Source organism: Setaria viridis, chromosome 3 (assembly GCF_005286985.2).
Source record: "Setaria viridis chromosome 3, Setaria_viridis_v4.0, whole genome shotgun sequence".
In the NCBI taxonomy this organism is placed as follows: Eukaryota; Viridiplantae; Streptophyta; class Magnoliopsida; order Poales; family Poaceae; genus Setaria; species Setaria viridis.
The window spans coordinates 5993364-6009683 of record NC_048265.2 but is presented as its reverse complement, the minus strand read 5'-3'; the positions used below and the strand labels follow the sequence as shown (position 1 = coordinate 6009683).

At 44.3% G+C, this 16320-nt stretch overlaps 1 protein-coding gene and 1 non-coding gene across 4 annotated transcripts; one reads left to right on the top strand and one right to left on the bottom strand.

Annotated features, from left to right (window-relative positions):
• Positions 1-434: 434 nt before the first annotated feature.
• LOC117850823 (E3 ubiquitin-protein ligase ORTHRUS 2) lies at positions 435-5634 on the top strand. Of its 3 annotated transcripts, XM_072292279.1 has the most exons (10): positions 435-857; positions 2788-3320; positions 3419-3544; positions 3800-3899; positions 4038-4102; positions 4211-4313; positions 4520-4658; positions 4787-5001; positions 5087-5252; positions 5295-5634. In XM_072292279.1, the coding sequence occupies exons 1-10, from the start codon at positions 435-437 to the stop codon at positions 5600-5602; spliced, it is 2178 nt and encodes a 725-aa protein (XP_072148380.1). In that variant the 3' UTR covers positions 5603-5634. The 3 variants fall into 3 exon arrangements, with proteins under 3 accessions (XP_072148380.1, XP_072148379.1, XP_034588590.1); XM_072292278.1 differs by having other exon boundaries at positions 3428-3544; positions 5087-5634; XM_034732699.2 differs by having other exon boundaries at positions 5087-5634.
• A 10089-nt stretch (positions 5635-15723) lies between these two features.
• Positions 15724-15804, bottom strand: TRNAL-CAG (transfer RNA leucine (anticodon CAG)). Its single transcript has one exon. It is a non-coding gene; the product is annotated as a tRNA-Leu (tRNA).
• Between the last annotated feature and the right edge of the window lie 516 nt (positions 15805-16320).

Sequence of the window (16320 nt, the reverse complement as noted above, 5' to 3'; positions counted from 1 at the left end):
GCAAGCCAGCAGCTCCCTCCTCGAACCACCACTATGGCGCTATCCTCGGTCCTCCCTTTCCACCGAACCGCCCTTTCAAAGTCCAATGAAATCAAATTTTGCCTCTTTTAACCTTAGAGCCCTAACCCTATAACCCTAATCTTGAAGCTTATTTGAGGTGTATGAATGTGGTTCATTTTTCTTACCCCTTAACCTTTTTTCCCGGTTTAGCACCGACAATTTGCGGGCAAACCAGCGCCGACGGCGGGGTGTGCGCGACACGGCAGCGGGCAAACCGAAAATTTGAAGCAAGCGAAACCCTCGTTTTCCTCTTCCTTTCCGCTTTCGTCACCGTCTCACGCTCCTCACATTTCCCCCCTCCGGCGCCCCACGCCAAACCCTAGCGCACACCGAACCCTCCCCCATCCCCGATCCCCCCACCCGCCGCAGCCGCCATGCCAGACCTCCCCTGCGACGAAGATGGCGTCTGCATGGTCTGCCGCGCCGCCGCCCCGCCCGAGGTCGACCTCCTCCGCTGCTCCACCTGCGCGACGCCATGGCACTCCCCCTGCCTCTCCGAGCGCCCCGCGCTCTCCGACGCAGCAAGCTGGAGCTGCCCCGACTGCTCTGGTTCCAGCGCTGCTCCCGCCGCCGCCCCCGCGGCAGGAGGTGAGCTCGTCGCCGCCATCCGCGCTATCGAGGCCGACGCTACTCTCTCCGACCAAGAGAAGGCGCGACGCCGCCAGAAGCTCCTCGCCGGATCTGCCGCCGCCGATGACGAGAACAAGGACGAGGGTGAAGGGGATGATGTCCTCGAGATGCTTGGCAGAAGCTTCAGTTGCGCCTTCTGCTTGAAGCTGCCCGATCGCCCCGTCACCGTGAGCAACGCTCTCTCTTCCCTGTGCACTGCCATTCTCGGATCTGGTGTGCCCCGATTTCTTCTTCCAGTAGTCTCATCCGTGTCTCCGTCTGCTTCTGATGTCGGATCTGTGTTCCTTTTTCTCTGTTACCGGAAGATGTATGTATTGGAATCGTTTTAGATTCTTCACATGATTTCTGCTTTATGTACGTGTTTCTTCTTTTTTTTGCGCTAATATCTCTTTGCTTAGGTCTACCAGTAGTTTTTGACTTCTTTTTGAGTTGTTGTATGTAGTTCCAGTATTTTTATTTACTACCTCTCGGAGGTCATCATCTCCCTGTTCAATCGTGGCGTAGGCGGTTTCTTTGCAGAACTTAAACCCAGACCATGCTTTGCTACGATATAGACGGTTTGGTACTTCGGTTTATTTATTTTAGGCGACGTCAAGAAACCATCCGTGCTGCTGGCTAGCCCTCCGATCCGATCGATGCTTCTTTTATCATCACTCAAAAAACGAAATAAATTCTTGAACCAAACTAGCAAGGACATCCGCCATTCCAGGGTTGGAGAAAACACATGAACAGCGAGGATATATACTCGGTTTGGTCCAGCCTTCCACGAGTTAGCTGGTTGGGGGGCAAACAGTGAATAGGCCTATCTGTATAATACTTCTGCTATGTCATCTGTTGGTGTGATTACTACCAGCTTCTATTGCTATTTGCTCCATGTTACTTGATTGGATGCTGTGCATATATAATTCCTTGCCTTAGGAGCCTGCTTATGAGACACTGTCACTGGTCTCTTACTCTCGCTTCAATGAAGTGGCAAGTATCTCCATTTCATTTTCCCCATGCGACCATGCATATTTTATATGCTGCCTGGGGTCTCTTGTTCTCCCTCCAATGCTTTAGAATTTGTATTTTCAAAAGAATAAGAAGCTACTTTGTGGTTGAGTTGTTTACTTTCTGTACTGCATGTAATTTGTTAATATAATAAGCACACCTGTTTCTATTGCACATGAAGTCTTAGAGCAATGCTACTTCCTGCGCAGGCCGGGGGTGGTGGTGGTGGGGGGGGGGGGGGGGTTGGCTTTGCCGTTTTGGTACCATAATAGGTAAATTAGATATTCTTTAGTGCGATGCCTCTTGGTCCACCTTATAAATGATAGCTACCTTGATGCCATCCTATAAATCTGCCTTTTTCTTCTTTTATATCTCGCGTTACAGTTCCATAATTATGCTTTGAGTGGTAATGATAGTGATCTGACAGTTTGGTGTGATATTTTGCTCAATGTGACCATATATGCATTTATTGTGCCTTGAAACACTGAAATTTAGAAGGTAGTATGTGAGATGAAACATTAGTTATCAGTCATCTAATCATTTGTCCTACTTTCATTGCTCTTTACTGTTAGCCTCTCACCAAGATGATTGAACATTTCGTAGCCTATTTTCATTTTTAGCCGTGCTGTACCACTTATAATTTTCCTAATAAAGATGTTAAGCGAGAACTTCGTAGCTATTCATTGGCTTGTCATAATGGTTGGTTGCTAACCCTCGATAACAGTTTGAGCTAATCATTTAGTTGTGACATGTACAATTCGAAATTCAGTGGTTCATTGGCAAATTGAGCTAAAATGGTGTTCTACTGGAGGCAGCATGTTTGTTCTTCTTCATCTTTTTTCTCTCTTTGCTTGTAACATGTAAACTTAGTTACGGAGGAACTTTATTTGGTTCTTCTGCTGGTTTGATGCAACTCCATGTGTCCTAAAATTGGTGCCATGTTTTTATCCTTTGGTAGTTATTTGACTTTTTGTTTGTCTATATGTATATTCTTACTTTGTATGTCTTACTTTTGGTAGCCATGATATCCCCGTTACATTTATTTATCATCCACCGAAAATTTATTTCGTTCCATCTCTAACTAATACATAATTGTTTCTCTTACAGACACCATGTGGCCATAACTTCTGTTTGAAATGCTTCCAGAAGTGGATACATAGTGGAAAGAAGACATGTGGCAAGTGTCGTGCACAGATCCCGTCAAAAATGGCACAGCAACCACGAATTAATTCCAATTTAGTGGAAGCTATTCGCATGGCAAAAATTTCGAAGAATGCTAATTCAGATAGCTCAGCAGCGACATATCATTACATCCGGAATGATGATAGGCCTGACAAGGCATATAGAACTGAGAGGGCAAAGCGGGCTGGAAAGGCAAATGCATCAAGCGGCCAGATCTTCGTGACCATTGCTCCAGACCATTTTGGTCCCATTCTTGCAGAAAATGACCCCAAGAGGAACATTGGCGTTCGAGTTGGGGAAACATGGGGAGACCGACTTGAATGCAGGCAATGGGGTGCTCATTTTCCTCATATTGCTGGTATTGCTGGCCAGTCCACACATGGTGCTCAGTCAGTAGCACTTTCAGGAGGATACGAAGATGATGAAGACCATGGGGAGTGGTTCCTTTATACTGGAAGGTATAATAATTTGATCACTTGCTATACTTCTGTTGTTTTTATTGACTTATCATTGTTCACCTTATTGAAATGTCTGTAAATAAAATCTACTAATGCAGTGGTGGGAGAGATCTAAGCGGAAACAAGAGAACAAACAAGGAACAATCTTTTGATCAAAAGTTTGAGAAGATGAATGCAGCTTTGCGTATCAGTTGCATGAAGGGTTACCCGGTCCGGGTTGTGCGGTATGCTTTTTTTTTTTTTTGCCATGCTTATACCTGAAACTGCAATGTTGTGCACCAAGTAGACATTAAGATCTGCTGCTGTATTTATTTGTTTCCATTTCTATTTCTTGACATGGAGATAAGCTTTTAATTTTTCGGTATTATAAACTGTTCCCATATTCCTTTCAAAAACTGTTCCCATATTGAGATCATTTGATAGTCTATCTGTAGTACTTAACATTCTCTTATATATGAACTTGTACATTCTCTTAACAGGTCCCACAAAGAGAAGCGCTCTTCCTATGCTCCTGAATCTGGTTTGAGGTATGATGGAATTTATAGAATTGAGAAATGCTGGAGGAAGATTGGTATTCAGGTAACTTTTACATTCCTGTATACAGATTGCATAAGTGCTCTTCCCATACTTTTGCATTTTGCAGCTGCTTATCAGCTGCCAAGCTAAACAAATGTATGGAAAAAGTATAAAAGGCACTACTTCTTCCTTTTGCCATAGGGTAAGTTCAGAGTATGCAGGTATCTCTTTGTACGCTGTGACAATGAACCAGCTCCTTGGACCAGGTTTGACAAAATACTTGCCTTTAATCTATCTGGTCACGAATAGACTACACGGTTTTTAGAATTAAAAAACAGCACCGTTTCACCTGATACCATTACTTTGGTTTTCAGTGATGATCATGGTGACCGTCCAAGGCCATTGCCCAAGATACCGGAGCTACAAGATGCAACTGATATAACTGAGAGAAAAGGACGTCCTGCATGGGACTATGATGTATGTGCATCTGTTTCTTCTGCTTCCAATATTACTGAATCATGTTTCGAGCGAAGCCAGACAGTGATAGATGAGCTATTAGAGGAGCTAATATTTAATTTTCCCACGATTTATATGGTGGAATTTTGTGTTCACTAATGAAGTTCATGTAATGTGGGGGGGGGGGGGGGGGTTTTGACTGCTTATATATTTACTTGATCTTATAGGAGAAAGAAGGTTGGAGATGGATGGCTCCTCCTCCAATCAGCAGAAAGCCTGTTCTCACTGGTGTTTCTGAGACTGACAAGCAAATCCGGAGAAGAACAAGGTGTGCTCAGATGTCTGTGGCCGAAAGACTGCTGAAAGGTTATCTTTTCTTCTGTTATATTTATTTACGCATTCCTTTAATCTGCGGTACGTATTGGGTTTAACTTGCTTGAATTCGGTACCATGAGAGTTCTCTAAGAACTATTTTCTGTTAACTTGTCCTGCAGAGTTTGCTTGTTCTATCTGCCAGGAAGTGATTAAAGAACCACTCACTACTCCCTGTGCTCACAACTTTTGCAAGACTTGTTTGCTTGGGGCATATGATACCCAGTCCTCTGTGAGAGAAAGAAGCCGTGGTGGTCGGACTCTAAGGGCTCAAAAGATTGTGAAGAAGTGCCCTTCCTGCCCAACTGATATCTGTGACTTCCTAGTGAATCCACAGGTGAAATTGAAATAAAAGTTCGTCCAAGTGTGCTAGAGCTGGCAGAGTTTCTAACATGTTTGGTGATATTCCTTTTTTATTTCAGATCAACCGAGAGATGATGGATCTGATCGAGTCTTTGCAGAAGGCTGTTGAAGAAGGCGGTGATGACACTAACGAATGCGGTGATGATAGTGATGACTTGGAGGAAACTGATGGTGGTTTGGCAAAGGGAGAGGACGATATCAGCTTGAATGAGGATGAGCAAGGTAGTGATGAGGATAAGAAGATGGATTGCGAAATCGAAGATTCAGATGTCAACGCTGATGGTTCTGTCAAAACTGTGGCTGAAATCAAGGAGGGAGACGAGCAGCCTAATAAGAAGGATAAAGGAGATGCTGAGGAAGGAAAAGATGCTATGAAGAACAAGACGAATGCAACAGAAGTGGTGGATGCGTTAGTCGAAGAAGACGCTGTGGAAGAGATCAAGGGCTCCAAGGAGGTTGACAACAATGAAAGCCAGCAGCCTCAGAAGCGCAAGGGAGACGACACTGACATTGGCATAGATGGCAGTAAAAGGATGAAGACTAGTGCATCCTTGGACGAGACTGCTGGTGTGTAAGAGAGTGGTTGTAGCCTTGTTGCGGGCAAGGTGCAAGGACCAGAAGCTGATGATAGTCGTAATAGAATTCAAATTTCAAAACCGTGTGTAGGTTGATGGTGGTTACTGAAGGTGTGATAGAACTGCAAGTCACATCGTCTCGTTGAAGGCTTTCTCTTTAATTAGTGGACATTGTATTTGGACATGGAAGTTGTATTGTATGTAATTGGTTGGTTGCGTACTCTTGCAGGAACTGGACTGCGAATACCTGTATGGTGGTTTGTCATCGAATATGTTTAAAGTAATTATAAGTTACCCGGAGCAAGCGCAGGATGGTTCATGGTAAAGCTCCAGACAATAACAGTAGTGTCGTTATCTCAATGTTATTTCGCCAGCCGTTGCACACAGTTGCCGGGCATTTTGAGCCATTCGGAACTATATATTGAGATTTTGGTCCTAGCTATCAAGTCTCAAAAATTCTATAAAAAGTATCAACCCATTTTCCAAACTCTACGTATCACATAAGAACTAAATTAAATTAGTTTTAAGTTTCCTCTCACATTGTAATCGATATTGGAATATCCAAATAGTTCTAGAAAAGCATTAGTCAGGCACATGTGCATACGACCATCGAGATCAGGAATCTTGCTTGTCTTTTTTTCCCCAATAATATTGCAATCTGGTAGTGATTCACCTAGCACAAGATCATTGATTCCGCATGAGATCACACCAGTAGCAAGATGTGATTGTTGGAAAATTTTCTATTAGAGAAGACGAATAAACAATTAGCTAGGCAAACTAGACATACAATAACTAACCTACACCAGGAAAAATTAGCATATCTTTTTATTTGCATGTATGTGTATAAACAAAAGAATCCTTGATGCTAGGGATAAGAATACATACGGGCGGGAGAGCGGGACCGTCATTGCCAGCGGCACAACTAGATTCGCTTGATGGAGGGGGCGTAACCGTTCTCACAGAGTCACGGACGTAGCCGTTCACTACATGGATTGAATGTAGTCGTCGTTCAGGCTTGATGGAGAGACCATAATCGCTCAGCATGAATGCATGTAGAGTCATCGATTCCTTCTTCCCGGCGACCGCCACCATTGCCATGGCTGGATATGATATTGAGTTCGGCTCTCCTCTTCGTCTGTGTTGCGGTAAAAAAAGACGGAGTGGGAGTGAATACGGACCGAATACGTTTGCGGCATAGATGTTCATCGGTTTCGTCCATGTATCCAATAAAGTGAAATGACTAACTACAGAAAGATTTGGATTGTAGGAGGAAGGTGTCGTGTGAATGCCAAACCAAGAGGCCCACCTTACCAGTGACGACAGACATTGGACGACAAAAACCAAAATCAGAGACACAGACACTGCATGCTTAAGAAATATAAATAATTAAGTAAAGATTTGTTGCGCCACTGCCTCTAAGTATGTAGTATGCTCATGTTGGTGGTCAAAAGGCAAGTTCAGCTTATTACTTTGAACAGGAAGTCCAGAGAGATTGGAAGCTCATACGTACATGTTTCGATATCCTGTATAGATCATCTACATAGCCACTGGCTTGGTCTTGTTCTTATCAGCATGCCTTGTCAAAATTCCAGCAATCATTACACCAAAAATGGGAATTGGGTGCTATATCTCGTCGGTGAAGGGCTTCTGTGGCAGGCGCAAGAATGGGCACTAGCTTGTAGGTGCCGCACTTATGTTGCACGGGTGGAGGTAGGGGTCCAGGGGCCCATGCCCCCTCCCCCCAAAACACACATACACAGACACACAAAATCGAGTTTTTGGTTCCGCTCTATTCTGTGGTTAGATACACCAAAATGCTGTATCAATTGCATCTACTGCAATTCTCGGATGTTTCAGAAAGAAACTGCCATACAAGTGCCTTCTCAAAATAATCTGAACGTGCTTGTCTTCTTTTGCCAGGGTAATCAGGACCGGCTCTAGGGGGCAGCCTATGGAGCCGGGGGGTCCAAGACCATATAGGTAATTAGTACATATAATTTTCTATTTGGCATAGTAAGCATTTGAAGGCCCATCACAAAGCAACTCATGCCGTAGGTAACTTTCCCTTCCAGTCCTATTCTATGTAACCTGATCCATCGAGTGGAGGGCAGGCTGCATGCGACGTTGCGTTTGATCGTTTCCTACCACCGCGACCCTGCTTGCCCATCGACGCACTCTGGCTAAGGAGAGGCCCGCTCCGATCCGATTGGCTCCTGACCCGGTGAGGCGGCGACCGGCAACGGCAAGGACACCGATCCAATTCGCTCGTCACAGTAAGCAACACACCGATTGATTAGTATTTCCAATTTTTTTTCTTATTTGTTTTTTTATGCGCTATGCTTATACCGATTGTGCTACGGTTAAAATTTCTAATTCAATGTATTTATTTGAATATGATAGATGTTGCCTAAGAAGTATTTGTCCGGTGCTGAGAAAAGAAAAAAAAGAAAACAAGAAGATCAGTTCGTAGAATCGCAGAGAGATGTTCTACATAAGTTTTTTCCAGTTTCAAATAATGCTGAAGTCGGTCAGGATCAGGGTCAGGAACACGTTGCAGAAGTTGATGCCAATGAAGGTGCTACAGAAGAGCATAATTTAGATGTTGAAGCTGATGCCAATGATCATACTCAGGCTCCAGGCGGTGACACTTTACAGCCTTCGGATGATACTGAAACTGCAAATATTGATGAACAAGAAGATTCAGTTTTGACTATTTTTGATCCCAGAACATGGGAAAATCTTGGCAATAGCAAAAAAGATATCTTAATTAAGAAAAGATCTGTGAGAGAAATGGATCTACAATTCCCTTGTGATCCTAGTGGCAGACGTTTTTCTTATGCTTACTACTCCAGAAAATTATCTAATGGTGAGTTTGTTGATAGGAAGTGGTTAGTTTATTCTAAATATGTGGACAAGGTTTATTGTTTTTGCTGCAAGTTGTTCAAATCAAATTAGAACAAGTCATTGTTAGCATATGGTGGAGTAAGGGATTGGAAACAGCTCAGTGAGAAACTAAAAACATATGATAATAGTATGGAGCATTTGACAAACATGAGTACATGGAATGAGCTTCGGTTTAGATTAAGCAAAAAATCAAACAATTGATGATGAAATGCAACGGGAAATTACAAAGGAAAAGGAGCGTTGGAGACAGATCCTGGTAAGAATAGTTTCTGCTATGAAGTTTCTTGCTAAACAAAATCTAGCCTTTCGAGGATCAAATGAGAAACTTTATGAACGTAACAATGGTAATTTTCTAGCCACAGTTGAAATGATTGCTGAATTTGATCCTATAATGCAAGAAAATATTAGGTGATGAAATTCATCATCATTATCTTGGCCATAATATTCAGAATGAATTAATTACTATTCTTGCTAATGCTGTGAAAAATCATATCTTAAAGATTATCAAAGATGCCAAGTATTCCTCTGTTATCTGGACTGTACCCCAGATGTGAGCCATGAAGAACAAATGATATTAATTGTGTGTTGTGTTAATATGTCAAGTACCATTCCAAGAGTAGAAGAATTTTTCTTGAAGTTCTTACATGTTGATGACACCTCCGGATTGGGGTTTTTAATGTTTTGTTGGATGCACTTCGGTCTCTTGATTTGAACATTGATGATGTGAGAGGTTAAGGTTATGACAATGGTTCCAATATGAAGGGAAAACATCAAGGTGTGCAGACATGTTTGCTTGAAATTAATCCAAGAGCATTATATATGCCATGTGCATGTCATAGTCTGAATGTCTCCATTGCATATCAGATTCTCTTAACTATTCTAGCAACAGTAGTATTAGTTGAAAGAAGTTTCTCCAAATTGAAACTATTGAAAAATTATTTGAGATCAACTATGTTACAAGAAAGATTGAATGGCTTGGCTATGTGCAGCATTGAGAAGGATATTTTGAATGATATTAATCTTGATACTGTTCTTGAAAAAATTTCATCAAGAAATACCCGAAGACGATTTTTTACAAAGCACTGAATTGAAGCATTATATTTTTATTTGAGGTAATCAAAATGGTTATTGTTTTTAGTTTTTTTTGTTATACTATTGTTAGTTTTATGAGCTATACATATATTGCAAAGTAATTTTTATTATTCATACTATATACTTTAGTTTTGATATTAAAAATTAGTTCAACGGACCCTTATCTTCATGCTTGCCCAAGGACCCTTAAAATTATAGAGCCGGTCCTGACCAGAATATTCCTAGCTGGCATCGTATTTACAAATTTAAGGCTGATCATATATTTGTTATATTTTAGTACAAAATTAATCGTGTTTTTTTTGCAGGATTCATTTGTGATCCGCAGCGGTGCGTTACTGATGCCCCTGATGGTGGGCACTCTAGTCGCCTGATCCAGCGCATTTGCAGGCAAGAAAAATTATGCTGTTAGAAAGATTCACCTGCCTTATCTATTCTATCTCAGCGTGTTGCAATGCCAGGAATATGTATGTCGAACCAGTATTGGACTAGCTGAGTAGTGGTGGTTCTTATTGTGCAGCTGTAAAATCCATTTACCAGCTACTGAATTGATGGTTAGAAATTAATAAATGTCAATATTATTCAACAAGCTAGGATTAATGTCTCCCTCTTGACTTGCCGTGTGGCTCTGCCACTGCTTGCAGCAATGATCATTAAAGCGGACAAGGTTAGACAGATTCGCCTGCCCTATCTATTCTATCCGCGCGTTAGAATGCAAAGAATATAATGTCAATAACCCAGTATCTTGGACTATAGGTGCTGAGTGGCGGTAGTCCTGTCGCAGGCAAGAAACTGAAGGTGATGACAGCCGTGATAGGACCCAAAACCCACTGGTGGAAAACTGAGGCTTAGTCCTGGTTGGAGAGACGCATGGATCTCTAAAAATCCAACCGGGACTACCTTTAGTTCCGATTATTCCACCTGATCCGGTTGCACGGGTGGAAAATTCACCTTTAGTCCTGGTTGGTAAGACTCATAGCCCTCGAAAAAATAACTGGAACTAACTATTTGGAACTAAAGGTCCATCTCTTTAGTCCCGGGTTATTCACCTGGGATTAAAGACCTCCTTTAATCTCGGTTGGTAATACCAACCGGGACTTAAAAAGGTTTAAAAAAATATAAAAAAGTGGGTCGCGCTGCCCCGACTGCTTGTGCCCCCACCGCCCACCCGCGTCAGCCGCCTGCCTACCCGCCGCTCACGCTGGCTGCCCGCCTGCCCCGCTGCCCCTAGCAGGTCGACCACCGGGAGCCAGCCGTGCCAGCTCGCCCGCCGCTCCACCTGGAAGAAAGGGAGAGGAGGAGGAGAGAAGATAGGAAGAAAAGAAATTAAAGAGGCCTGCGCGAAGAGAAAGGGAGAGGAGGAGAGAAGATAAGGGAGCGTTGCCTACCACCTGTGAAGAGAGCGCTTTAGTCCCGGTTGGAAACACCAACCGGGACTAAAGCCCCCTCCTGTCTTGGTTGGTAATTCCAATCGGGACTAAAGGAAGGGGCTTTAGTCCTGGTTGGTGTTTTCAACTGGGACAAAACGCCCCGCCAGATTTTTATGCGCCACTAGCCATTACAATCAGGACTAAAGAGCTCCCCGTCGGTGGCCGTCAGTGGTGACCTTTTGACCCGGGACTAAAGACACTTTAGTCCCTGATCCAAAGACAATCGGGAAAAAAAATGTTGGATGGAAGGTCTCTTCTCTACCAGTGTTGGTAATACCAATTGTGACTAAAAGGTTTTGCAAAAAAAAATTTAAAATTCCTAGGAGGCTTCCACAATTTTTTACGTAAAATATGCGCGTGCGCGCTGTGTGGGATTTAAACCCGCAACCTCTTACCTCGCGCATAGCTTTCTTACCATCTCACCTACACAATACATCTAACTAAGTGGGGATTAAAACTCTTAGGGGCTTTAGTCCGGGTTTGTAACGTAACCAGGACTAAAGATGATTAAAGTCTCTTTTAGTTCTGGGTAAAAACGATCGAGATTTTTGTTGAGGGTGAAAGATCGTTTCTCTACTAGTAACCATGTGCAGGTTGATGATGCATGGTTTACTAAAAAAGAAAAGTGCAAGTCGCATCTCGTTGACGGATTGCCTTTTAGCAGAAGTTGTATTTGGACAGGGAGTTGTATGCAAGATCATCGAGATCAGAAAATTTTACTAGTATCGTTCCAATCGGCGACAATTGCAATACAGTGATTCACTAGCATATCCATTATTGATTCCAATACCTACGGTAAGCTAGCATGAGATGAGCAACATCCCGACTGTAAATAGCATAGGAACCACAAGTAGCAAAGAGATGCCAATAACACCACGACGATGATCACATCATAGTCCTGCAAATTAATCCCCTCTGCTTCCTGCCCTAACTCTCCACCTCTGCCTCCTCGTCAGCGACCTCGAAAGCCCTTCTCCTGGTACTGCTTCTTCATGTCCGCGTCGAAGATCATCATCCTCTCAAAGACAGCCTTGGTCCTGGCGTAGCTGTCACGGAACACCTCGAGTCGAAATGGGCGACCAATAATAATAATGCAAGTTCTCTCGATGCGGCTGACCGATTTTCTATCGGTCCAAATTAATGACTTAACATAACGAGGGATATAGGTACCTATGGTCCTCACCGACTAGGATACTGGCCGGACCTGACTAGTGAGCCCGCCCGATCAGAGCGTGCGGGCTGAAGACACGAAGATACTTGGAGTACACGCCAAGGCAACTAGACAATTCAAATCTACCCGGATACGCGTACTGTAGTCCGACTCAGATTACCTTCCATGTAACTATTGAGTAGATTAGATTCAAACCGACTTGTAACTCTTGGACGTCAGCCTATATAAGGCGGCCAAGGGCACCCCCGAGGGCAATGATCCAATCCCAACAATTCCAACATCCGAACATTGAGCAATACAATCCACCAACATACAGAATGTAGGGTATTACTCTCCGGAGGCCTGAACTTGTAACCCTCATGTCCCTCCGTGTTCTCGCGATCACCTTCAAGTTCTTGGTTTCACAATCACCCTCACCTACAAATCAACCACTTGATAACCCCCTGATGGACTGCCGGGCTTATAAATCCGACAGTTGGCGTGCCAGGTAGGAGTGATTATGAGATCCTCCCCAGCGAGCTCAATGGCATCTCGTTCCGACGTTATCTTCCCCAAGAGCACGAAGGATTTCCTCGCGCTCGCCCACCCACCCGCACCGCTGTCCTCAGCCCGAGACGCGGCCGCAATCACCGCAAGGGCGGCTGCCACCATCAACCACACCCGCGAGATGTGGCTATAGTTGAATAATGCAGTGCTTAGTGCTTAACTATGGTTCTTTAATTAATACTGGATGGACTTGGATCCTACAGATCATTTAGGTTTCTCCCTGCATAGCTTCAAGATAGGCATCAGTCGGACAGAGTCACGTATCAGGAACAAATCGACCGGCCAGACTCCGGAATTTGGCATGGCCGCATGGCAATTCTTCAGCGAGGCATACCTGCGCTTCTCTACTGCACTCCGACGCGCCGCCGACCACTTTGACCACCCAGCAACTGTTCACCGATGGCTATCCACTCGGATAGGACGCTGCTCTCCGACTCGACCACAAATCAAGCTAAGTCTTATTTTTAATTAAATATTTTATGACTTTCGTATACCTACATACGCCTCGGCTCCTCCATGTCTCCGTGACTTTTGCCGACTGCCTCGGCTCTTCTGTGTCTCTGTGACTTTCGCCAACCACCTTGGTCGCACCATGACTGCTTCTACAGCTTGGTCTTTTCACTACATGGGTGGGCGGGGGCTACACGCCGCGGGTGCCTAGCTCATGTTGATGCTTTTCTGCACAGTTTCGACTATTTTGTGGCTTGTTCGTCCCCCTTAACGATTGCTAAAGTATTCGGGTAGCACACGCCTTAATCCGTGAAACCTTGACTCATCCTGCGCATCTCCTATATGCGAGGATCAGGTCAGCCCCAACGCTATAGCCTGAGATAAGCCGTCCTCTTCATGAGCAGTGGTCAGCAAGGCTAGGTGCTTAAACGTAATAGGCTAATTGCTCGGAGAAATTACACGACCTACAAGAGCAGGACATGCAAGAATTTACTTCTACAACGAATTAAACTTCCGAGTTGTTCAATTATTAAATGATCTACACTATGCTACATAATGTTTGTATCGTCCTTTTACAACTTAAAAACTACTTGGCTTGTATTGTCCTTTTACAACTTAAAAACTACTTGGCGTGCCGCCCGGCCGACCTCACTGGCTCAGGGCGGGAGGCGACTTGGCGTGCTTCCGTGGCTCGTCCAGCTCCCAAGCTCAGGGGCTGGACGCCGTAGATGACTCGGCGTGCCTCCCGTCACTCGGCCAATCTTTCTGGCTCAAGGCGGGATGCGACTCGGTGCACCTCCATAGCTCCACCAGTCCTCGTCCTCAGGGGCTGGGCGCCTACTTCAGGTAGACGTGTCTCTGTGGCTCCGCCAGTCCTCGTCCACGGGGGCTGGGCGCCTACTGCAGGTTGGCGTGCCTCTGCGGCTCTGTCAGTCCTCATCCTTGGGGGCTGGGCGCCTATTTCTGGTCAGGCATGCCTTCGTGGCTTCGACTATCCTTTTGCTCGGGCACTTGAACTTGCTTCTGGGATCAACTTTTACTTCTTTTTTGACCATTAGACCGATTCTACTAATCGCTTCAATGCTCGAGGGCTACTCCTATAGAGTGTGTCTTGCAACAATATCCATACCCTTCGCTTCGACTTGTTCGATGCCTGACATCCATCAACTCGGCACTTGACTTCGCTCTGCACGTTGGCTCTGCGTTCACTCGGATTTTCTTTTTTTTTTTTAGCACTGCGCAGCCTCTCCGACATAATGACGCCATCGTAGCTTCAGCCAACCTCATTTCAAGCTTCGCTGTGATGACCTCAAGTTTCTGTTCACCTACACATCGCTCTAGGGCTTGAGGAATATGGGTACCCCGTGGGTCCTCACTGACCAGGAATCTAGTTGAACCTGACAAGTAGGCCCGCCTGACCAGGGCGTGCGGGTCGAGGATATGAAGATACTTGGAGTACACGCTAAGGCAACTAGATAGTTCAAATCTACCCCGATATGGTGGAACGCGTATTGTAGTCCGACTCAGATTACCTTCCATGTAACTACCGAGTAGATTAGATTCAAACCGACTTGTAACTCTTGGTCATCAACCTATATAAGGTGGCCAAGAGCACTCCCCGAGGGTATCGATCCAATCCTAACAATTCCAACATCCGAGGACGTAGGGTATTACTCGTCGGAGGCCCGAACCTGTCTAAAACCCTCGTGTCCCTTCGTGTTCTCGCGAGCACATTCGAGTTCTTAGTTTCGCAATCGCCCTCACCTATAAATCAACCAATTGGGTAACCCCCTGGTGGACTGCCTGGTTTATAAATCCGACAGTCCAATGCATTATCTGACCTGGGTTAGGATTTTACTCTAACACGTGAGTCCGCAAGTGATGATGATTCGATGGGTCCCAGGGCGGATCCAAACCTACCATGTCGGGGCTCTCCTCTTCTTCCTCCTCCACCTTCACCCTTTCTCTTCTCTTAGTTCTTCCTCCACCTCTTGCAACAGTGGAGCTTCCAAGCTGGGGGTGGGGGTAGCCCCCACGCTAGATCCGTCGCTGATGGGTCCATCGTGAATATAGTGACCAAGTTCAGTCTAGGATGCTGAATTCCATTTAACTGAATTCCATTTAACTTGTCTCTCATGCCTTCCTCCGTTAACGTAGTTCGAGTTGTTGGTCAGAGAATGATAGTGCTATGTAAACAAGGAATAGTGAGTCTAACTCTAATTAAACCGAAGTCAATCAAACTAAACCATGAGAATTGCATGTTACATTGTACACGTGCTCACATGAGCTGCTCCACTGCCCACACTTAAATTTCTTTCTGCATCAAATCTTAAACCTACAGTTCATTTGAGTATGCTGAGCTTTAATTAGAGGGAATGCCAAAGCAGCGAGGAAGACTGTTGGAGGCATCGCTGGGGGGTACAAGATGACATACGGGATCACATGTCATAGAACAACTAATAGCATACAAAGAAATTTCAAGGAAAATGTTCCTCACTAAAATCTACATCCCTACCAAAATAAAAAATCCTTGTCAAGAATGGGATTCGAACCCATGCCCTTTCGGACCAGTACCTGAAACTGGCGCCTTAGACCAACTCGGCCATCTTGACTTATCTGCTCAGAGTTCGTATTACGTATTTAAATAAGTTAACCATAATATGCATACATAGTTCACATTCTTTCAGAGTAACCGAGTTTATAAAAACATCTACGCTAAATCCTGTGATCCTACCAAACTAAGTGTTATTTTGGCCACGGGAAAACATGGGCCGTATAGGATTTGAGCTTCAAAATAAATTCAGCTTTTAACCACGTTATTGCTTTGCCTAGTAAAAAATTGGGGTTGGCTAGTTTGGCTGAAGGGGGAAAAATTGTGGCTTGCCACATACACAGTTTCACTACACTTATGGAATCTGATGTTTCATTTAATCATTTTTATACTCGCAATTATATTTACTTTACTTGAAATTACAAGATCAAAATGAGTACTTGTAACGTGCAGACGAAAATAGCAGTGAACTAAAAAGCATTGACTGATCTAATAAAAGAGAACGGAGGAACTGTAGAAGAGGCATACCATTTCAAAAAACTAAAAAAAAAAGAGGGCTACTAGGGGGATATATAGG

Excerpts from the sequence above, each read along its gene's own strand:
- LOC117850823 (XM_034732699.2), top strand. The coding sequence starts at position 435 with ATGCCAGACCTCCCCTGCGACGAAGATGGCGTCTGCATGGTCTGCCGC. Across the intron at positions 3,321-3,418 it reads TGGTTCCTTTATACTGGAAG|TGGTGGGAGAGATCTAAGCG; the intron begins GTATAATAATTT and ends CTACTAATGCAG. Across the intron at positions 3,900-4,037 it reads GGAGGAAGATTGGTATTCAG|GGTAAGTTCAGAGTATGCAG; the intron begins GTAACTTTTACA and ends CTTTTGCCATAG.